General features: G+C 40.4%; 1 protein-coding gene across 5 annotated transcripts in view; it reads left to right on the top strand.

Moving 5' to 3' along the window:
- Nucleotides 1–22,454, top strand: part of ZFC3H1 (zinc finger C3H1-type containing) — an 80,032-nt gene extending 57,578 nt beyond the window's left edge. For all 5 annotated transcript variants that reach the window (XM_060245080.1, XM_060245078.1, XM_060245079.1 and 2 more), the window contains exons 24-35: nt 10,536–10,773; nt 11,208–11,313; nt 11,594–11,792; nt 12,359–12,453; nt 14,142–14,252; nt 15,483–15,587; nt 15,682–15,847; nt 17,459–17,559; nt 19,111–19,212; nt 19,759–19,798; nt 21,356–21,418; nt 21,544–22,454. In XM_060245080.1, coding sequence (XP_060101063.1) covers nt 10,536–10,773; nt 11,208–11,313; nt 11,594–11,792; nt 12,359–12,453; nt 14,142–14,252; nt 15,483–15,587; nt 15,682–15,847; nt 17,459–17,559; nt 19,111–19,212; nt 19,759–19,798; nt 21,356–21,418; nt 21,544–21,681 — 1,464 coding nt within the window. In that variant the 3' untranslated portion in view covers nt 21,682–22,454. The remainder of the gene's footprint in view (nt 1–10,535; nt 10,774–11,207; nt 11,314–11,593; nt 11,793–12,358; nt 12,454–14,141; nt 14,253–15,482; nt 15,588–15,681; nt 15,848–17,458; nt 17,560–19,110; nt 19,213–19,758; nt 19,799–21,355; nt 21,419–21,543) is intronic.
- Nucleotides 22,455–23,163: the final 709 nt, after the last annotated feature.

The raw sequence follows: 23,163 nt of genomic DNA, 5'->3' as shown, positions 1-23,163 counted from the left end.
CAAGTCATATTTGTCAAGGTGATAACAACAAAATATAAAATTACAAGATCAAATGAAATTGACAAAATAAAACAGGTTTTAAAATAGAAAAACATTTAAAACATTTTGGTGCAGAGTGGTGAACTGCAGTACTGCAGTCCAATCTCTGCTCACAATCTGAGTTTGATCTTGGCAGAAGCTGGGTTCTGGTAGACGACTCAAGGTTGACCCATCCTTCCAAGGTTGGTAAAATGAGTACCCTGCTTGCTGAGGCTAAAGTGTTGATGACTGAGGAAGGCAATGGCAAGCCACCCCCTAAAAGTCTGCCAAGAAAACATGATGTTACCCCATGGGTCAATACCCCCAGTAATGACTCTGTGCTTGCTCTTTTGCCTTTTTATTAACTTTAAAACCTGCAACTGCTCCAAATTCTTTCAATTTGATCTTTAAGATTTCAATTCCTTTCTAAGACAGATATAAAATCATCTTCAAAAGCTCAATATTATAAGATTCTCCTTTAATCGTTACACCCTCAATTCTTTCTTCTTGTCTTAGATCTCTCTTCAATATTTTGCGAATCGGAATACACAAAAGTGGTGACAATTGTTTTCTTGTCTTTTCAGTATCATTTTCTCCCCTCTTTTGTAATTTATATGCCAGTTCATTTGAAAATTGAAAATTTCTTTGTTTCATGTAATTCAATTTTGTTTCCATTTCTCCAACCAATAAAATAAATAATTGTTGCTGTAGCATCTTAATTTGTTGAGACACAAGATTATTCCCTGGAAATTTCCTTAACTCTTCTTTTTTTCTTATTTCATCCAAACTCATCCAAAATCTTTTGTACTTCCTTTTTACAGTCTTTAATAATTGATTCATTCTGTAACCAAACATCATTCAGTCTCCATCTAAAAGTTTTAGACTCCCCTTTATAGACCATAGTCGCAGAGTTATAATCTGAAAATGCTTTTAATAAAATCTCTACTTTAAGAGCCTTAATAACTATATATTTTATGTCAGGACCATAGCTATCCTTGAAAAGAATCTGTATTTCTGAAAAGTATGTATTTTCTCTGGAATTACCATTTTTCTTTCTGCATAAATCAACCCCAAATTGTCCATCAAATCCAAAAATATTTTCGGTAGTTTACTTTGAATTTTTTTTACCTTTTTCTCAGTAGCCCTGTCCATTTGGGGGGAGATCACACCATTCCAATCTCCCATTAAATACCAACTGTCATATGATAACTTTCTTAAGGTTTCTGTCAGATTTTTAAGAATACCTTTATTTTTGTTTGGTGCATATTGTCCCACCACCATTGTTTTCACCCTCTGAAAGTTTATTTCTATGCCCACAAACCTAGCATGATCATCACTCACTACTAGTTCTGGTTTTAGATGAGATTTGATATACAACACAACTCCATATTTCTGCTTAGAATTTGCTGATACATCAGATATTTTGTTTTTCTTCCTTATGTGAGTCTCTTGTAAGCAAATAGCATCTTGTTTTAATTTTTTCAAATAATGAATTTTCCTCATTCTTTTGCATTTAATCCATTAATATTCCATTTGTAATCCATATTGTAATTTTAAAAAGTTTTTTAAAAGTTTTTTAAAATTAAACTGATGCCTATGGCACGCAGTTAATTCATGTTCACATCTTGGTTCCATTAGAATATCCATCTGTTTGTCTTCGAAATATTATTTGAATCTTTGTAAAAAGTCTTTCACTTTTTAAATTTAATTCAGTTTGAATCTTTGTTGCTTGAAAATAAAAATCACTCCCTCCAGAATATCTCATCGATATACAGTCTTTTTCTTAGTTTTTTTCGGTCAAAAGGGCATAATTTTTTTTTACATAGAATTCTAAGTGGAATTTCTTTCAGTACAATTACATCTGTCAATTTTTAATTTATCAGTAAAATGTTGTTGAAGTACTTGGTCCCTTGTCATCTTTCCCACAAACTGAACTAGTATGTCCCTTGGAACCAGGGCCTGCTCACCCACTAGGCAAACTTGGCGGTTGCCTAGGGCACTGGCAGGGTGGGGATGTGGAATTTGGCCTCCCCCCCCTCCGGCAAACGCCTAGTCCCCCCCCCCGCGCCTCCTCCTTCCTCCCTTCCCCACCCCAGGTCTATTTTAATGCCTGGAAGGGCGATTGTGCGCTGCTCCCAGGATGTCTAAAGGCCCCCCCCCCCCGTCACTCACCTGATTGGTGGGTAAAGCTGTGCGGCTTGCTCACTCAGCGGCGGGGCAGACCAGCAGCAGCACGAGCAAACCACGTCCTGAAAGGGCTCCACCACTGATGAGTCCTCTCCCACTTCCTTCTCATCCAGGAAGTGCAGAGGAGGGAACAGCTGCAGCACCCTTTCAGGATGTGGTTCGTTAGTACTGCTGCTGGCCCGCCCGGCGCTGAGTGAGCAGGCAGCGTGGCTTTACCCACCGATCAGCTGATCGTTGGTGGGGGGGGGGGCTTTTAGACATCCTGGGAGCGGTGCACGATCGCCCTTCCAGGCATTAAAATAGACCAGGGGTGGGGACAGGAAGGAGGAGAAGGAGGTGCAGGGAGAGGTGCGGTGCCACGGGGGAGGCACTGTTGAGGCCGGCAGCAGACCACCAGTTGCCTAGGACGCCATGTGCCGTTGGGCCTGTGCTGCTTGGGACATTCCTTGTTCTAGCAAATCTAGAATTAATCCTGTAGATTTTGTCACTTTCTGTTTTCATAGCCTCTTGTTCCTTCTGTAAAACTTTAGAAGTGAAACAATCCTCTCTCTGGTATCGTCACCCATTTCGAGAGGAATATCTCTCTGCCTCAGAGAATATTTTTTCTCTTTCAGTTCCATTAGGGCTAAGCTGTCTAGATGCTTCTCCAGCACTTTGTCCATCACATCTGCTGTATTTTCTACAATGACAACCTTGTCATTAATTTGAACATATGAACATATGGAGCTGCCTTATACTGAATCAGACCCTTGGTCCATCAAAGTCAGTATTGTCTTCTCAGACTGGCAGCGGCTCTCCAGGGTCTCAAGCTGAGGTTTTTCACACCTATTTGCCTGGACCCTTTTTTGGAGATGCAAGGGATTGAACCTGGGACCTTCTGCTTCCCAAGCAGATGCTCTACCACTGAGCCACCATCCCTCCCCGACTTCCTCTAGACCTCCCCTGCTTGACTTCCTCTAGATCTTTCTAGCTTTTATACATCCTCTTTCATTTCTTCTCTTAATTTCCCAAATAACTTCCTGGATTGGAACTCATACCTGTTTTACATCATTTCATCCTCAGTTCCTGAGGCATAACTTGCCTCATGGGCATTTTTTGTGAATAAGAAAGAGTTCTACTGAGTCCATGGATTTTTTCAGGGAGATAGAGCTGTTAGAACAGCAGTGTTTACAGAGAGGCTACCGCCTGAGGTAATTGGAGAGAGCAGAAGGAGGTCCCTAATATTTAAGGACAGAAGACAGCTCCTTCAGGATGATGATACAGAATAAAAGATAGAAGTATTTTAAGTTTGTCTTATACTACTGGAACAACACATATATAGAATACTGTATAGTGGCATTTATTTACAGGGATTTCAGGTTGCAGGGAGAGACCAATGATAGCTTATAAAAGATCCCGGAACTTGAGGGATAGTTTAGTGAGAGCCAGTGGTATGATCAGGAAACACAGAACAGAGGCACAGTTCAGGGGTTCTTTAAATGTCATAATTGCACAGCATGTCGGAATGTTGTAAAAATTAAGTAGTTTACACACCAATTAGGAGGGACCATCAAGATTAATTTATTTGGAAATTGCAATGCCATCAGGTATTTTATGTAGTAACCTGCCCATGCAATTCCCTGTGCTTTGATTGTTCAGTTAAACCAGTAAAAGTGAGAATATTAGAACACAAATCGCATATTCACCACCACAATTTTGAAGCTCCTGTGGTCCAACACTTTAGCAGTATGGGCCACTGTGAGGAAGAGCTAAGATTCAGTGTCATCTACAAATAGCAATCTCATCCCTTTAATAAAGTTGGGATATTTGCAGGCTTCTATTACAATAGGAGGCTAGGTACATATACAGATTTAACTCCATGGAATCAAGACGTGGACTGCTCTTTCTGTCTCTAAACAACAATATCAAATGTCACAGTCTTTTTTGTTGGTAGGTTTTTGGGATAAGAATTTTTATTCTGGTTTTGTGTCTTGTTTTATTAGTAGACAACTGTAGAAGCAGGGATACAGCTTTAAATTATATTGAATATGTGCTGTCAATGAAATGCCTTGCTTAATTAATGTAGACCAGCTGGAGCCAGTTAAGCAATAAAGATTTGTATCAAATCTGAAGTACTTGAAAATTGAATGCATTGGCATTGTTTCTTTTCACAGCTAGGAACCTTACAGCATATGCACATTCATCAAAAATAAAGTTGGGGGGGGGAAAGGAAATTATGGAAAAGAGTTAATAGCGCCATTATCCTTTTAAACCTAGTTGCATCTTAATTAGGATTTTTGCCAATTGTTATTAATTCCATAAGTCCTTTGAAAGTTTCTATAATCCAAAAAAAGATGTTACTTTAGAGCAAGTCTTGCATCTTTGTCTTCAAGAAAATCTCTGTCTGAAAAAGCAGAGGGCAGTCAGACTTTGTGCTCTTATTGGAATTCCAAGCACGGTTGTGAATAAAATTGTAAATTCCAGGACCCCAGGTCACTCTTGACTTGGCAACCAGCTGCAAAAATGTCAGTTTCTGCAGAAAAACTCCCAAGGAGCAACCTATAGAGCAGTGGTCCCCAACCTTTGTGGCATCAGGGCCGGTCCGCCCACCACGGCCCCAGGACTGGCAGGGTGGGGGCACCAAATTTGGCGCCGCGCAGCCCCCCGCCCCCCCACAGCCTCCCTTCCCCTGCCACCATGCAGCCTCACCGCCCCACCCCCCGTGGCCGTAAAGCCTCGCCACCCTGTGTCTCCTCACAGCGCCTCCTCCACCCTCCTTTTTTCAATGTTAAGGCCGGTGAAGGGCCGCCTTCCCCAGCTCTTTAAGGGCTGACCCCCCCCACAATCAGCTGATGGGGGGGTCTACCCTTAAAGAGCCAGGGAAGGTGGTGCTTCACTGCCCCTTCCCCAACCTTAAAATTGTAGAAATGAAGGGTGGAGGAGGCACAGCGAGGGGGGACAGGGCGGTGAGGCTGCACAGTGCCATGGGGAGCAGAGTGGCCAGGCTTCGTGGCCCGGTTGCTAACAGGCTGCAGACCAGTACCAGTCCGTGGACCGGGGGTTGGGGACCCCTACTATAGAGTATGCATGGTTAATTCCTTTGATCTCCCTTTAATCCAGGGAATTTTTGCCAGCAGGGGCCCTGTCCTTGCCGGTAGTTAACTGCATTGTCTTCACTTCTCTGTGAAGGCATCAGCTTGCCATTACATCCCCACCAGAAGTCGGCTAAAACTTTTTTATGCTTTGTAAAAGTGCTGTTTTCCTTCACTGTAGGCACAGCTGTTTTACTTGGGGAAGTTATTCTGATAAAAGCTACTTGGTTTAGAAACAAATAAGTATATTCCATTTTTATTTGGCATATTAATCACGCTTGCTTATTGTACATGTCATAACAAGTGAAAAGACTGAACATACATATAGGTACCAGGTTGAAATCTCTGCAACACAGTCTGCAGATAGATGCTGCCTTCTCTCTTCCATGACTTGAACAATGGCCCCAATCCAGTAAGCCTGTTCAAACTTTTAACAAATGGGGTGTATTTAGCAAGCCTTTTAACATAACTTTTGTTGTCCCCTTGTATTTTCCAGTGTAGTACAAATGCGCTTTTGTCAATGTTTGAAAACTTTTATATGTACACACAACTTGCTACATCCCCCTTGTGACTAGTAGTTTCTTTTTTCCATCTTAATAGTCTTGCATCTATATTACTGGACTAGGGAGGAAAGGAAAATATACAGCAGAAATCAACCATTGCAATCTGAATATTAGTGCAGTTTTATAAAAATGATTTCACTTAGTAGCTCTGATTTATTTGACCTTAAATGTTTTCAGGTTTCAATGAAATGATTCAGATTATTAGCAATAGTTTTTTTCTGTGTATATTTCATGCAAGTATAGAATTGGTGTCAGTATGATACTTAACATTGTGCAAGCATCTCTTTTTTATAAGGTAACATATTCTTTGTGGTTGTGGACATGACACTCAAATTCATGCAGTTCATGGATCCCACACTCTTAACCTGCCCCTGCCCTGGCTGAAGTGGCCTGTTTCTCTGAAGATCAAATCCTATGAGGAAAGGTTGAAGGAGCTGGGTATGTTTAGCCTGCAGAGGAGACAACTGAGAGGTGATATGATAATCATCTTCAAGTACTCGAAGGGCTGTCATATGGAGGACGGTATGGGGTTGTTTTCTATTGCCCCAGAAGGTTGGACAAGAACCAGTGGGGTTGAAATTAAATCAAAATGGTTTTTGGCTAAACCAGGGGTGTCAACCTCAGTTGTTATGAGGGCTGGATCTGACATAAATGTCACTTTGTTGGGCCAGGCCATGTGTGCCACAAAATGTAACATGAGGTACCAGAGATATAAACTTTATAAAGATGATTTCAGATGCCAAATGGCAATAGCAGGCTTGATTGGATTAGATGTGATATACAGAGGGGTAGTAAGCATGGAGATATCAGCATTGGTAATGAGACAGGAAACCTAGGTCTCAATTTGGTACAGGAGGATGCAAAGAATAAATGGAAATAAGCTTGAACAAGTGAGCAGTGACTCACGAAAGCACAGATGTCCTACCACAGATTTTGTTAGTCTTTAAGGTGCTATTGGACTCTTTCGACTGCCATTAGAAACAACAACATTCAAAACCCAGTGGGGGAACATTTTAACCTTTCAGGACATTCAGTTGCTGCCCTAAGAGTAGCAGTTCTCTCACAAAGGAATTTCAAAGGGAGATGAGAAAGTGAGAATGCTGAATTGCAACTGATAATGAAACTCAAGGTAATGTATCCTCCTGTACTGAACTGAGACCTAGGTTCTTCTCTCATTAGCAATGCCTGCTATTGTCATTTGGCACCTGTAATCTCTTCATTTTCCAAGGTACAAGGACAGATGGACTTGCATTCTAATCTAGCTGTACCTGAAGAAGTGAGCAGTTGACTCATGAAAGCTCATGTCCTGCCGCAGTTTTTGTTATTTGTTAAGATGCTACTGGACTTTTGTTCCCCTTCCACTAATAAAGAATACAATCTGTGCTGTTAGGTTTCTTTCCCCCCCCCACCACCCATCTGTAAAAAATGGAAAGGGGGATCTCTCTTTTTAGCTCTCTCTCTCCTCCTCCTTCCCCCTCCCTCCCTGCTGATTCAGTGAACTTAGGCAATTCATGAGATGAAGGGCAGGAAGGGTTACACCCGTGCTTAGTTTTTGTGGCCCTTTTTTATGTGCCCAGGGAAGTGCTATTCACCACTTCGGGTTAGGAAACAATTTTCTCCTGTCCAGTTTGGCCAGGGATCCTGAAGATTAGATTATTTCCCCATTTTCTGGACGTGGAGAAGGAATAACTTGGGGTGCTGGGGGAAGTATTTGTGAATTTCCTGCATTGTGCAGGGAGCTGGACTATATTACCCTGGAGGTCCCTTCCAACTCTGTGATTCTCTGTCCCATAAATAGAATGCACAGTTGTGACGGACTTGAAAACAGTCTGTGCAGCCAAGCTTGGAGTGAGTTAACTCACTGGAATTGGCTGGACTGCCTCCTAGCAACCAAAGGGACTTAAATAGGGGGCAGGGCCGTGATGAGGGGTTTTTTGCTTCAATCTGGAGTTGCACAGACAGGAGAAAGACCTGTTTGACGATTGAGAGCTGTGAGGGACAGAACTGCAACTAATAAGACTCTGTTCTCAGGAGATTTTTATTTTCTTTTTAGAGGCCAAATAAGCCTCTGGTGACAGCTCTGGTTTAGGAGTGCTGACAGGCCAATAGTCAGACTCCTGTGTAAAATCAGAACATCACACACACACTGATAGCTGAGGGGTTGAAGTTTGGTTGTCAGAGGGGAGATCCAGGACAGACGAAAAAGGGCTTCAGACAAAAAGGGGCTTGACTGAAGTTGTGGGTTAGTGATAGAACCCTGAGGGAGAGTCAGTGTCCAGCGGTCTGGAAGTAGGGTCTGAGGTGGTCCTTCAGGGATAACCAGTACCTCGGGGCTTGAAGTGCTTTTGAGTGTGTGGGACAGTATAGTGCCAATCAAATTTATACTGGGCACAGCTGATTTTTTATTTTATTTGGGTTATCCCAATTTAGGATAATGTAAGCTTCAGTTAGTTCGTTTGAAGGCTCGGCCAGTCTTGATAAGCACCCAGTGGGAGCGCTGTGGGTTTTTTTGTATACTGTTAAGTTCTGCCAACTGATTTACTTTATTCCTTCATTTTATTTCTGTAAATACATTCCCATCCCTCGCCTTTGAAAAACCAATACACCTTTTCTTTTGGTTTTAACAATTAAGAACTTGTATGTGTACCACTTTCTGCTCGGGGTATTTCTGTCAGACAGCCAGGCTGGTCTGTGAGGAGAAAAGTTTTTATTAAGGGACCACCTGGGCTGGGAAGAAGCCTCGGCTGGATAAGGGCTTCTTCACAACAGAATATTCATTTTTGTTCCCTGGTCCCATTCTAGTCTGGCTTCCATCTTAGCCATGAGACAGAGATGGCTTTGGTTGCCCTCATGGATGAGCTTCATAGACTGATGGATCAAGGCAGGTCGGCACTGCTGTTTTTATTAGATCTTACAGCTGTGTTCAACATGGTTGACCACAGTCTTCTGACCCAGAGCCTTTCTGACATAGGAGTTCAGGGGGTTACTTTGAAATGGCCTACCTCCTTTCTCCAAGGTCGGGGACAGAGGTTGGTGTTGGGTGAGAGGGTGTAATCTAGGTACCCCCTAGCATGTGGGTTCCTCAAGGGGGCTGTCCTCTTCCCAGTGTTGTTTAACTTCCCAATTCTAGATTGTATGCCATTGAGGCCATCACCAAATGTCAAGAGGCTGGCCATAATTCTGGATGCCTCCTTAACAATGGAGGCCCAGGTCACAAATGTTGCCAAGTTGGCATTTTTTCTGCTGCACCAAGCCAGGCAACTAGCCCCCTATTTGTCTTGCCCAGACCTATAATCCATGTAATGGTCACCTCCAGGCTATATGATTGTAACTCTCTCTGCATGGGCCTTCCTTTGAGGCTGACCTAGAAACTGCATCTGGTGCAGAATACAACTGGCAATGTCCTCAACCACAGGCCCTGTGTAACTGCTTCACATCCTGCCGGGCCCGGATGTTATTTGGCAGAGAGCTCCACCAGGGTGAAGCCAGGACAGAGAAAGCTTTGGTTCTGATCAAGGACAGCCAGATATCCCTTGGGCCAGGTACCACCAGTAGATTTTGGTCTACCAAGCACAGTGCTCTTCTGGGGGTATATTGAGAGAGGCAGTCCCAAAGGTACATAGGTCCCAAACTGTTAAGGGTCCTAAAGATCAGCACCAAACCTTGAACTGGATCTGGTACGCCATTGGAAGCCAGTGAAGCTCATATTGCACAAGTTGAATGTGTGCTTTGCTCCAGGTCCCTATGAGGACCTGTGCTGCTGCATTCTCTGGCACTTCCATCTTCCATCCCCTCTGCCCCCCCCCCCCCAAGCAGCTGGCTCCTTTTTTGATTGCTTATCGCCACCTTTTAGTAGCACTGACTCTATTTTGATTTTTATTCCACCTTCCCTGCAAACAGTCTCATGGCAGATTATAACAAGCACTAAACAATAATACGGTTTTTCCATAAGATAAAACAGTTAAAGCATATGTTAAAACAGTCATCAATTAAACTATGATGAACTGAAGCAGAGACTGCTGGGCCATTAAGGATTTTCTTAAAACTGGTTCGGATAGGAAGAAGAGCAACATAACACAGGCAGACTTGATTGATGCCCGCTGCCTCATCCGAGCAGCTCCATTTTACAGGCCCAGAGGAATGGTAGATGGTCCAGCAGGGCCCTGATCTCAAGTGGGAGCATGTTCCTCTAGGCTGGGACTAGGGCAGAGAATGCCCTGGCCCTGGTCAAGGCTAAGTGGACATCTTTTGGGCCAAGGATGCCCAGTAAGGTTTTTAATTGTATTATATTTATATTGTGTTGATTTTTATGTTGTATACCACCCTGAGCCCCACTTGGTAGGGGAGAGCAGTCTAAAACCAAATAAATAAATAAATATACTCTTCTATCTTAGCTGCAAAGCAGTTACAAATGTGTGCGCAAAGACTAAGATGTATGTTTGCAAATTAGGCAGGGCGTACTTCAAAAATGTCCACATTCCTCTTGTTCAGTATTGTATGATCAGTCTTTTTAGTTGTGTGTGTGTGCATGCAGAGCAAAACAGTTCTGATTGTTATGGTCATATGTTTTTCTTAAAATTAGATTTAAATCAGTCTCTAGAATACCCTTTGAATTTGGAAGAATACATGTAATATAGCATTACCTTGGTTACTTTATATTGCTCTTTTATAAGTATATCATTTTCTACCTCCACAGAATGCTCTGAAGTCAGAAAATGATACGGTAGTTGTGCAACATCTCACTATCAGTGACCGCTGCTTAGCTTGGCTTTCTTATATCCATCTGATTGAATTTGGTGACCTTCCTCTCAAGTTTTATGACCCTACAAATAGTAATCCTTCAAAAATCATGAAGAAAGAGCCATTTTTAATACCTTGGAAAAAAGCTGAAGATGTGAAGACTAATCCTGATACCTTGTTAGCGGTCTTTGAAGGTAATTTTATCAGTTTAAATTATTTAACAGTAATTTATTTATTACATCAGCACTTAAGAGCATATTTGTAATAAACTAATTATAGTACCTTGTTTAACATCATTGAAGTTTTTCTTGTCTCTGTTAATTGGTAGCCAGTTTTCATATGCATAGCACATATACAAAGACTAACTGGATTTATTGACACTAGTTGCAGATGAGGGCAAGGGGGACACTCTGGATGAACTTTTTAATGGTTGTTATAAGTACCATGTAGCACAGTTGCTTTTTTGCTTCCTTTCCTCTTAAATGTTTCTTTCCCAAGGGTTGAACTGTAATAAATGTACATGGGGGTGGGGGGCTGTTATTCACAAAAGCTTGTGCCATAATCTGTTCTTAAGAAGCCATAAGATTCTGTTTGTCTTTTTAACTATAAATGTGTGCTCTTCTTTTAGATGCCATTCGGTCCTGTACAAGTGAGAATCCTGAAGATGATGAAAAAATAGTTCTCTGTCTTCCTCTGTACAGGAATATGATTTTTCTGCAGCAGCTCCTAGAAAGGTAAAGAGGGTTTTTGTTGTTGTTACCAAAATGGCATTTTATTTTCTGAAGCTTAGGGAGAATGTATGATAGTACAGTAATGTATATTCTCTCTTCTCAATGCACTCTCACAGTACCTTGTAAACTATTCCTGATACCGTTTCAGAAGTAGATTTCATGCACAAAGCGGTTTGATCTAAAGAGTTATTTGCAGCAGGCTTCTCCAGAAGTTCGCATGGATTGCTTTTAGTAAGCCACTTGTGTATTGTTGCATTTTTTCTTTGTACTGTTTTCATTCTAGGTGGGAGGCAGCCATTGAGATTTGTAAATCACTTTTGAAAGTTTGCCCTGTTGATTGCCAGCTGCTGGAGGTTCTGGTTAGTTTGTATTTGCAAACAGGCCAGATTGAGAGAGCTTGTGATGCTTGGCTTACCGCATTTGAGAGAAATCCTAAGAATGCCCAGGTGTTCTACTTTATGTGCAAATTCTTCATCTTGCAGGTAAAATGGCAACAGATGCTTCTAATATTCTTTGGAATTCAGTTAAATAAGAAAAGTGTCTCTGATATAGTAAACACAAGCATATCAAAGAATGAAGTTACAGTGAAATAATTTTACTTAGAGCTGTATTCAAGAGTGGCTGAATTTGTTACTGTAAATGCTAGAAAGATTAAATTTGTAACTGAGCAGCAACATTCTTTGGGTGGCATAAAAGCATTACATAGAAGCTGCAATGCCATATGACTTGCAAAAGACTAAAAAGATGTTTATAGTGGGGAGGCGTGTGTTTCTTTTTTGTTAAAGGGCATGAAATGCCAGTAGGTTGCCACTAAGATATGCAGGAGTTCACCCTTTCTTGATAAAATAAGTGAAGCTTCTGGAGAAAATGTGCAAGCTATTCATGCAACTTCTGTCTCTGCTTATGTGGAATATCTGAAGACTGCCTTTGAGCATCCCTGCTGAATGGTGGCCTTTTGAATAAGTGTATGTTCAAAGAGCTATGAAAAGCATAGCAAAGGGTTTTGTATTGTGATGTGTTTTTAATATTGCTTACTTTTTTCTGACAGAAGAGATCAGACAGTATTCCTCCACTCCTGCAAGCCTTTGTTGCAACATTCTTCGATTGTTCACATCAAGAGCATAGTCCTGTAGAGCTTTTACGGTGAGCTAGCTATTAGCATTTGCTTGTGTTTATTGTGTACTTACTGAAATATCTGATTCTGTAGGAACAAGACCTATGGCACAATACCTCTGATAATTCTTGGAGCAGTATATGTAATAATGTTAATTTGTTAATTAAGAGCAGCCCAATATAATTATTTGTCCAGGTGGTATCTTACCCCGTAAGACTAAACATTTGAAAAAGGAAATACTCTGCAGCATATGCAGATTTTTATTATCTTTGGTGGCAGTAATGAAGACATGCAATTTGCAAAGTGAGTTATAATATTCATATGTTGTGGTTTTCCTTTCTTTGGTGTAAGTCAACAAGTAGTTACATGTTCTATACGTAGACCAAAGGTGTTTCAGAGAATGACTTATTTTTAAGCCTTTGTCTGGTGTTCTGTTAACTCTCTGTGGTTGTGGATTGCCAAGCCCCAGTTACAATTCTTGGGTTACAAAGTGAAATAGCTGATAACGGAATTTCGGGGCATCTTTGAGCCTCTAATAGAGGCTGCTGCAACAGCTACCTACTCAGTGTCAGTAGGTTCTGAATGGACAAAGGGAAAAACCCAGAGTGATTAAAATGCAGTATATGCTGCCAGAGGATATAATGATGGCCACAGGAATAAACATCTTTAAAGGGGGATTAGATAGATTCGTGAAGGGTAAGTCTATTAATGGCTACTAGCCCTGGTGACAGAAGGGAACCTCCATATTCAGAGGCAGTCAACCTCTGAATCCCATGTCCAGGAGACAACATCAGGGGAAGACCTTGGCCTCTATGCCCTGTTTTTGGCTGTCCAGGGGTACTGGTTGGCCACTGTGTGAGACAAGATGCTGGGTTAGATGGACCATTGGTCAGATCCAGCAGGGTATTCTTATGTCCCGCAGAGTAGGATGCTTTGCTACCTCATGAGTAACTGTGACTTAAAAAAGCTAACAGACCCCCCCCCCCCTTTCTCAAACCTTACAGAACAAAAGTAATTTATTGAACTGCACATTGTACAGCTTTAGGCCTTACCATATTATTAGTCTTTGTTAGCCACTGTTGTGGTGGTATCTGAGACCCAGTTTGTTGCAGTAGTTAAGTGCGCAGACTCGTATTCGGGAGAACTGAGTTTGATACCCCACTTCTCCACATGCACCTGCTGATGTGACCTTGAGTCATACACAAGTTTTCTCAGAGCTGTTCTGCTCAAGAGCAGTTAGGGGAGAGCTCTCTCAGCCCCACATACCTCACAGGGTGTCTGCTGTGGGGAGGGGAAGAGAGAGGAGATTGTAAGCCGCTCTGAGACTCCTTCAGGTAGTGAAGGGCGGGGTATAAATCCATTTTCCTCCTCCTCCTCGAATTTTCAGTCAGAAGCAAATTAAATGTTAAGATAACTCTGAAGCAGATGCCAAAATCATCAGTGGTATAAGTAGTGTCTCCTTCCTAAACTGATCTAACATCTTGTAGAGTTTACCTGTGTTGTGATCTTTGGTGTTTTGCCTTGCTGGAGAGAGAGAAATTCAGGATATGAGATTATTGACAAGTTGTGTGAATACTGCAGCACAGGGAACTAGACTCATGGCTACCCTTGATAGGTATTTGTAATACATAGTTTTGGACTTTATTTAGTTTGGCACGTAATAGCACTGCTCGTGTACAGAATATTTTCATGCTGAAAAAGAACTTTTTTGTTCTAGATACTTTCTGAATTTTCCAATGCCAATTGAATTTACACCACCTTCATATAAGGGGTGCTCTTCAGAAGAAGCTCTAAGCCAGCAAATCCCATACTTGTGGCAAATATATTGGTGAGTCATACACACACTGCCACCCCAGTTTTTGAAGAGTTTTGTTTGATGCAACAGTTGTCATGTTTGGGGTTTATGTTACCTGCATTCCTAAAGGGTCAGCCATCCTATCTTTAAGCCATACAAATCTTGTATACAAGGAACTGTGGTTACTGGTAGCTATCGTTAACGGTTCCTAGTTCCTAGCATTGATCAGAAATCTTGGAACCTTGCTTTGGTCCTGTTCTCCCTTTGTTATAAATATATATCAAGGATTCCTAGAATCAAAGGTCTTCCAGGATAGTTTATCCTACTCTTCTTTCTTTATTAGTTATGAATCAGTATTAAAATATGTTATGAAATATGAGCTTTTAAAAATTACAGTGGTGTTGGTAGGAATGTCAGGTAACAAATGTGTGGCCTGACATTTTAGTTCTGATCGATGCCTGAACACGGAGAGCCAGTGTGGTGTAGTGCTTAGGAGTGTTGCTTGTGGGTTGACCTTGGGCTAGTCACACACCTATCTTGCAGGGTTATTCTGAGGATAAAATGGAGAGGAGAAGGATGTAAGGCACTTTGGGTCCCCATTGGGGAGAAATGCATTGGTACAAATGAATTAAATAAATGACAAGAGGAGCTGAATAACTTGAATGCATCAGGATGACTAAATAATTCCTCATATGTGGTCAGTGGCAGAAAACAAGCTGGGGTTCCATGAGAAAGCATTTAACTGACGTTCAGCTATGTCTGGCATTCTCTCATCCTGAGTTTGAAGGTTTTCTTTTCATTAATTCACAAAGTCATAGATTCTGATGACCCTGGAGTCCACAAATACATAGTTCAGACCCCAGCTTTTCTGCCGGAAGTCTGGTTTTGTTGCCTATAAGGAGCAGTTAATTTACTATTCAGACTATTTTCTTTACCCTTAAGGCAATCTATTTCTTTTTGGTTAGTCTCATTGTTAACAATGGTACTTCTCCTGGAGGCATTGCACTGACATCAAAAGAGCTGAACACTTTCATTGGCCTTACCATATGGTGCATATGATTAGACGTGCTTCTGTTTTTTTCAATGCAAGTTCACATATTTTAGTTAACAGTAATTATTATAGTTTAAGTGCAATTGGAACATTTTTACTTCAGAAATTTTGAATCCACTTGTATGTAATGGCAAGCTTGCAAATAAGTTTATAAAGACACAGAACAGTACTTAAAGAGTTTATTATTTGTTTGTTTTTTTAAAAATAAATAGTTTATACCAGTCTCTTCATGGAAGTTCTGGAGAAGCAACAGATGCTTATGAGGCAGCTCTGGGAGCAGTTATGCAAGAGGAAATAGTTCAGCAAGTTTGGATGGAGTAAGTTTAAATGACAAGGCATTACTGGACTCTACAGTTGTAAAAGTCATGCATTCAGAAGTGTTAACATCTGGGTTTAATTTCTGTTTTCCAGTTACCTTGTTTTCATCAATGGCAGAGTTGTCAGATCCAGCTATCAAGCTCAAGAATTCAAGCTTTTTACTGATCTTGTGAACAGATGTCTTGTTACAGTTCCCACTCGTTACCCTATTCCATTTAGCACTGCTGATTACTGGACCAACTATGAGTTTCATAACAAGGTATGAATATTTTGGGAATCCTTAAATTGTGATCTTTATATATAAATATCCATGCTGAAGTAATTGGAGTGTTGCCCAGCATTTTCTTTTTCACAGTAAGCTAACAAGCTTTTTCTGCAAGCAAAGAAGATGAAAACTCAACATTCAAGAAAGCTTTTTCCAGGGTCTTGACCCTTTAGAGCAGAGGTGTCAAACTCATTTGTTATCAGTGTTGGATCTAACATAAATGTCACTTTTCTGGGCCAGGCCATGCATGCCATAAAATGTAACACTACACTACTGGAGATATAAACTTTATAAAGGGGATTTCACATCCCAAATGACAATAGCAGGTGAATGACAATATCAGGCTTCGTTGGATTAGGTGTGATATGCGAAGGGGGTAGTAGGCATGGAGATACCAGTGTTGATAATGAGACAGGAAACCTAGGTCTCAGTTCCATCCAGGAGGATTCAGTATAGGAGGATGCAAAGAATAAAGGGATATAAGTCTTCTGACATTAAAAACCACAACATTCAGTTGCTGACCTAAGAGTATTTGTGTTCTTTCAAAAGAATTTCAAGGAAAGATTAGAAAGAGAGACTGCTGAATTGCAGTTGATAATGAAGCTCAAGACAGTGCATCTTCCTGCACTGAACTGAGAGTTAATTTTTCTGTCTCACTACCAGTGTGTGCTGTTATCATTTGACATCTGAAATCAGTCCACTGTCCAAGATATAAGGACCAATCCAAGTGTTCTAATTCCCTATCAGGGCCTATTAGAAAGAAAATAAATCCAGATTGAAACAGAGAAATCCAGTCTTTTTTTTACAAAAACTTTTTGGAATAAGCCAAAATAATTTGTGAGTGAGAGACAGACAGAGGCTTGTCTTTAGATCTCTCCTGCAGGAAACAACTATGGAGCACTCTGTGTGCCTGTGTGTGTGAAAGAGGGGGGGGGGGGAGAGGAAGAAGCAGGAAGCAAAGTCCCACTGAGGGAGGTGGGAAAATAGCAAGCTCCAGTGCAACTGCAGCAGCAGTCCTAGTAAAGGAAGCAGGAAAAGGAAGTTGCTTGGGAGCAGGATTTAAGCCCTGCACGGCAGGTTATTGCTCATATTTGACATCCCTGTTTTAGAGGAAGGGATTATCTGTTCCCTTCTTCCTCTGGCAACTGACATCCTCCTTTGATTCAGGAAGACAGTTGGATTTCCTCCTTGGCTAACACCAGGAACGCTTATCCATCTTCCAGCTCAGTCACCTGGTGCTCTCTTTTCCATCAGTCATCCCCAACCTTTTGAAGAGCTCATTGTTTCAGCACATACTTGATAGCCCTGGAATGTCATGAGTGTCCCCTTCCTTTGAGACCTACAGCATCTGGAAGAGGCATTCAGACAGCTGTGTCTTTGTGGGAGCAAATTCTCAGAAGTGCTATTGGTGCTGTTTACAGATGTTCTCCTTTTATAGTGCTTCAGGCTTCTGATTTCTAGCACAGACTTCTTGACTGTGCTGTAGTACCATGTAATATCATACTATACTATGGCATTTAAAAAGGGAGCCTATCTTAACAGATTCCTTATCAAAACTGTAGGCAACTGCAATTGCTGTTAATCTAAAACAATTTACCTTTACAGGTCATTTCCTTTTATTTGAGCTGTATTCCAAAGTCTCAGCATTCCAAAGCCTTGGAACGATTTTGCTCTACCATGCCTGCTAATCCTGGACTTTCATTCAGGTACTAAATACTGGTTAAAGCTTTTATGTAAATGATGTATGTCTGTCTTTGCTTGCCTAAGAAATATCCAGTAGATTAAATGGCTGGTTGAGGATTTTATCATGACTTCCAATTCCAAACTCATTCTGGCAGGGCAACATAATCAACACGAAAAGTTGTGAAGGCCCGTTAGAAAGACTAGCCCCTGTAGCTTTTTGTGAACATAAAATCAGAAAGTCAGTAGTTTGACTAAGGAGGAACACAGATGGACCTCCTATTTGCAGCAGAAAAAAAGGCTTAAAGTTAAAATTCATAGCAAAACATGGTTAGCGATGAATGCTTATTGAAGAGAAAAAAGGCTCAAGGTGTCTTTTACTTTCAAATCAAATGTATCTTCAACATAACATTAGAATCATAGAATCATTAGTGTACAATATTGTTACAATATGGATCCTTCCCCTTGTTTGCTTCATTCTTCCTGTTTAAAACATTGCAACAGTTTATTGCAACAGGTAGAAAGTTCTTCCCATTGCTATTTCATTTGTCTCAAAATTAGTTTTGCTTGTATGAATTTTTTTTTAATCAGTAGGCCTACAGGAAAACATGAGGTGGGAAGACTCCACCAGCTGCCCTAAAAATAAAAAGCAAAAACCCATAGTTATGAACTCACCATGAGTTGTACTTGTTTGGAATGGTGGTGATCTTAAAACTGGTTCCTCCACTATCTCCATTCCCTTTAGTTGGACCAAATACTTGCCTAATATTTTTTATAGAAAGATGGGGTTAGATTTAGCGGCAATGAATGAATCAGTAGATCTTCAAAAAGGTTGCAGCATTATACTGAAGTTAGTTGGTTTTTCCCTTGGAAGAAAACCTAAAATGAATTTAGGCAGAAAAATAGCTAGAATTCTAGCTCATGATCAACACAGCTGGGCTTCTCTAACGAAATCAAATATGATTATGCTGAGTCTTAATTGATTACTTGCATTTTTCATCTAATTTTCTTTACCACTGTGGTATAATCTTGTGTGTAATGAAAAAGATCCCTTTTGCCCTTATTTTTATAAATACCTTAAGGTTCATAAAACTTTGGATAATTAAGTAAAGCAGAATAGTTGGGGACACATGTTTACCTGTACTCTTTTGCATTGAGGGCATTTGTAGATACAGATTGCATGTTTTCTCTACACTTAAGTTTCTATATTAATGTACCTTTAAAATGTACTTTGCTATTTGGGATGAGGTCTAAATAGGGCATTTTCTAGTGCATATTTTACAACTGAAAAAAAAAATAGCATTCATTCTGATGCATAGCAAGTTGTTAACTGGGTCCTAAAGAAAAAAATGAGGTGGAACAAACCTGTTAATGCTGCAGACCTGGAAAGTGGGTAGGGCGAGCAGCTTCAATGTAGTACTGGATGTTTGCACATAATGCATCAGTGAATGATTAAATTGACTACTGTGACAGAAGCTCTTCTTTCTTCTGGATCCTTTTGAATTACCATAACACTTAGCAGTCAAGATGTTGTCTGCAGCCATTGCATTCACTGTTTGTTTGTTCCTCTCTTGTAGGCTGCTTCAACAATATTGGGATGAGAGCAATATTCAGATATTGAAACTGCAAGCCAAGATGTTTACATATAATATCCCAACATGCCTGGCCATCTGGAAAATGTAATTCAATAGTCATACACCTGTTACCATAGATATTTTTTTAAAAATGCATTAAGGTTTGCTTCAAACCTAGTCATCAAATTGGCCTTAAGCTAGAAAGGTTTTTCCATTATTGCAGTTTTTCAGCAGGCTTTGGTTTGGCATTAATACCATAAAACAAGGACTCTTGCTTTCCCAAACCCAAATGTTTCAGAAGTAAGTATGCACTATGTGGATAAGTAAGGAAAAGTGTATTGATAGTTTTCATTGTTTCTGCTTTGGAATGTATTTTTATCATTAAACTGTTGACTTCTGTTTCCTCCCCTTTATATCATAATAGCAATATCCAGTGGTGATGAACTGGTCATTGTCTGCAGTGTTTATACTTAATGGGAAGAACTGAAATATCTTGCTCATGTAAGATTGTTTATGAACTGAATCCTTTTTATTTCTTTGCTATAGATTGTCATCATTGGGAGCTAGTTCCATCCCATACTCAATGGTGCTGATGGTAAAATTGTTCAGTATTGTACAAAAATATAAGTCCTCTTTATTTCTTCCCTTCAGAGCCATTGCTGCTGAGTGCTTTCTAAAAGGACAGAGAGAGGTATGTTAAAAAAAAAAGTTCACTAGAACAGCTAATTGCAGAACTTTTAACTTGTCTAATTCCTGGGTTTAATAGGGTAAGAATGTACACATGCTTAAGGAGAGCTCTTCTAGGAATAGTAAGAACAGTGTTTAAGTCAATGTATAGAATGCTTGTTCAGTATTTCTGAAGTGGTTTTACCTCTGCCAGTAATTAAGGTGGAAGGGAGAAAAGTGGGGACCTTTTTTTATCTTGAGTGAAGAATGTTCTACTATTGGGGATCACAGACTTGTGCTTAGTGGCTGCCACAAATGGCAGTTTGTATCCTGCAGCTGAAACAGTTTCCTCTCTTATTTAAACCAGTTTAGATGTTAATTTCCTTTCATAACTTTGCCCACTTGCTGCTTTTAAGAATTCCAAGGGCACTGATTGGCATGAGATGTCGGTATTTGTGGAGGGTTGAAGATGTAATAGAACTGACAGTTTGATCATTGAAAAAGCAATAAATCAGGAAAGCATGCATCTTTTATCCTTCCATGCTTTCTCTACTATCTTAAACTATAAATGTTCCTTTTCAAAAAGCCCTAAATCCAACAGTAACCTGTGTCTCACTTGCATGTTTGTAATGTGGTTAGAACCAATCCCTCTAAGCTGTGGAGTGTTGTGAGCAAAAATTCTACTTCATGAACTACTGGCATTAAAGTCATGAGCTACTGCATAAATTAGTTTGCTTTGGGGTCATTTTTCCTGAGCTTAGACAAAAATGTGTGAGCCAGAGGCTAAAAAACTGTGAGCTATGTCATACTAACTCAACTTAGAGCAGGGGTGCCAAACATGTGGTCCAGGGACCAATCAGGCTCCCAAAGGGCTCCTATCAGGCCCCAGAGCAACTGCTTCCTTCTCTCTGTCTCTCTTGCTTCCTTCGCATCACAGCTTGCTTTGCCAGGCTTGCTCAGTAGCACAGAGCTACAGAGCAAAGCCTCTGTTTTCTCCATTGGCTGAGGAGTCCTCCCTTGGGAAGGAAGGGGGGAGGGAGAGCTTGCTTTGCCAGGCACAGCAGAGCTACTGAGGCAGGCCTCTCTTCCTTCTGTTGGCTGAGGCTCCTCCCCCTCCCAGTCCCCTGGGGAAGGAAGGAAAGAGCGAGAGCTTCCTTTGTCCAGTTCCCTGGGCCCCATGGGAGAAATAAAAAGAAAGCACCTTTAAGACCGAGTGCTAATATTTTAAGGATGTTTTAAGGGTTTTTTAAAAAAAACTTTGTGTTTGTCTGTGTCCTTTCTGAAGTTTATATCTCTGCTACCTAATCATAAATAGGTACACACCTGGCCTGGCCCAACCCGACATGGTTTCATTTATTTCCTCGTAACAAATGATTTTGACACCTCTGGCTTAGAGGGAACACTGGTTAGAACATTCCCTGTCTGGGGAGGTTTGTCAGGTCTCTTGGTCTTGAGTCAATTGCTTAAAACCACTTTGTGGGTTTATTTCCAGTATTTTCTCGATGCATGTTTCTTTGACTTAGCTCTGTGAGTCATTTTGTGTGCATTGGGGTACCATTGACTTGGATTGTTCTCTTTTCAGGTCCATCACTTATATCAGAGAGCCTTTCAGAAGTTACCTCTATGTGCAACCCTGTGGAAAGATGTAATGCTTTTCCTTATGTTTCCATTTAAGGCTTCATTTCAATTTTCTGCATATCCCATATCCATTTGATATGGTGATATTCAAGCTTGGGCTAATTCTTATGTCTGCTTCCCCATCTCTTACAGCAACTCCTGTTTGAAGCATCAGGAGGAGGTAAAACTGATAACCTGAGAAAACTAGTTTCCAAGTGCCAAGAGGTTGGAGTCAGCCTAGATGAGCTTTTAAATTTAAACACTTACAGAACAGAGAGCATGAATCGCTGAACACTGGGTGCAGTCAGTGCTAAATCCTATTAAATGCCAAAATCATTTGAATGATTCTCCAGGCTGATCTCTAGCTTTAGGCTTGTTATCAAGCAGATGAGCAATGCTGAGCAAAGCATATCAAGTCTTTCTGGTCTGTTTTCCTTGAACCTGGAAACATTTAACATGAACGCCACCTTGGATAAATGAACTCCCTCTATGGCCTGCTTCTGGGCCCTGCCAGACTGTCATAACGTCATGTACGTAAGTATAGTTCATCCCAATGACAGACTTTAAATGTGTTTTTGTTTTTGTTTTCAGTTCTTATTTTCTTTCTTTTGTGCTGTTTCTGATTTCACTTGACACTCACACTGATGCCTGAGAGATCTGTATTTGGGGTTAATTGTGGGCTGTGTTTACATAAGAAAACAAACAGTCCTCTTTTGTATTTCCCTCTTTTTTCTTTAAATCTTTCTTTGCTTTGCTTCTCTTTTTCTCTCTTTTTTTGGTGGAGATTGTTTATTTTCATTGCAGGTTTTAAAACAAAAGCAACCACTCTTAAAGAAAGTAACTGCCATGGCTTCAAGTATGCTTTTTGCACTTGAAGGCTGTATGAGGGTTGTTTTACTGCCCTTTCTGCATTCTGGACTTGTGGCAGAGACGTTTTAAACTTGAAAATAAAATCTACTATTGCAAATGCCAGTGCATCAGAACCTAAGAGTAGTCAATTTACTATGTGCAATTTTTGTAAAGAAATTTTAATTTATAATAAAAGTTTAACAGTTAATATTGAACTGCTTTGTATTAAAGATACTACTCTGTAGTATTGCCATTGTTTATACAAAGGTATTTTGAATATAAATTCTTTTTTAAAAAAAAATCATTGTCTGCGTCTTCAATCAAGCCTCATTGTGGTTGAAATTTGTGAGCTAGGAAACTGTAGAAGCATTGTCTTTGTTGCCAGAAAACCATTCTATTGTCCTGAGCAATTCATCTTAATTTCTTTTCAGTAGAAAAACTTAAAATACTTTAAAATGCATAAATATGCCCAATTAATATACACTGATGGAAGTCTGAGCTCTAAAATTGCAGCAGGCTCATGGTAGAAAATTCTATGTACTGAAGAGAAATACAGGAACCCTGCTTCATTGTATTTTCTCTTAATGCACCAGTTCTGATGTTTAGGTCATTGTTTTTATTTCCATATACAAGCACCAAAAGTTTAAGGAAAAGTGGTTTACAAAGAGCAAATATTTTAGCCTTTTGTACATAAAAGGGGAAGAAACACAACCAACAGTAACCTAAAATAACTTGATAGGAAGAAAAATGTACCCGTTTTTCTTGCTTTGAAAAATTTGTCTTGAATAGTGAAGGTTTGTAGTTTAGAGCAGGGGTGTCAAATGTGCGGCCCGTGGAACATATCTGACCCCCAAAGAGTTCCTGTCAGGCCTGCTAGCAACTCACTGTGGTCTGCTTCCTTCTCCCTCTCCCTTTTTTCTGCAT

This window comes from Heteronotia binoei, chromosome 8 (assembly GCF_032191835.1).
Source record: "Heteronotia binoei isolate CCM8104 ecotype False Entrance Well chromosome 8, APGP_CSIRO_Hbin_v1, whole genome shotgun sequence".
In the NCBI taxonomy this organism is placed as follows: Eukaryota; Metazoa; Chordata; class Lepidosauria; order Squamata; family Gekkonidae; genus Heteronotia; species Heteronotia binoei.
The sequence above is the reverse complement of the archived record's forward strand: the minus strand, read 5'-3'. Positions and strand labels throughout refer to the sequence as shown.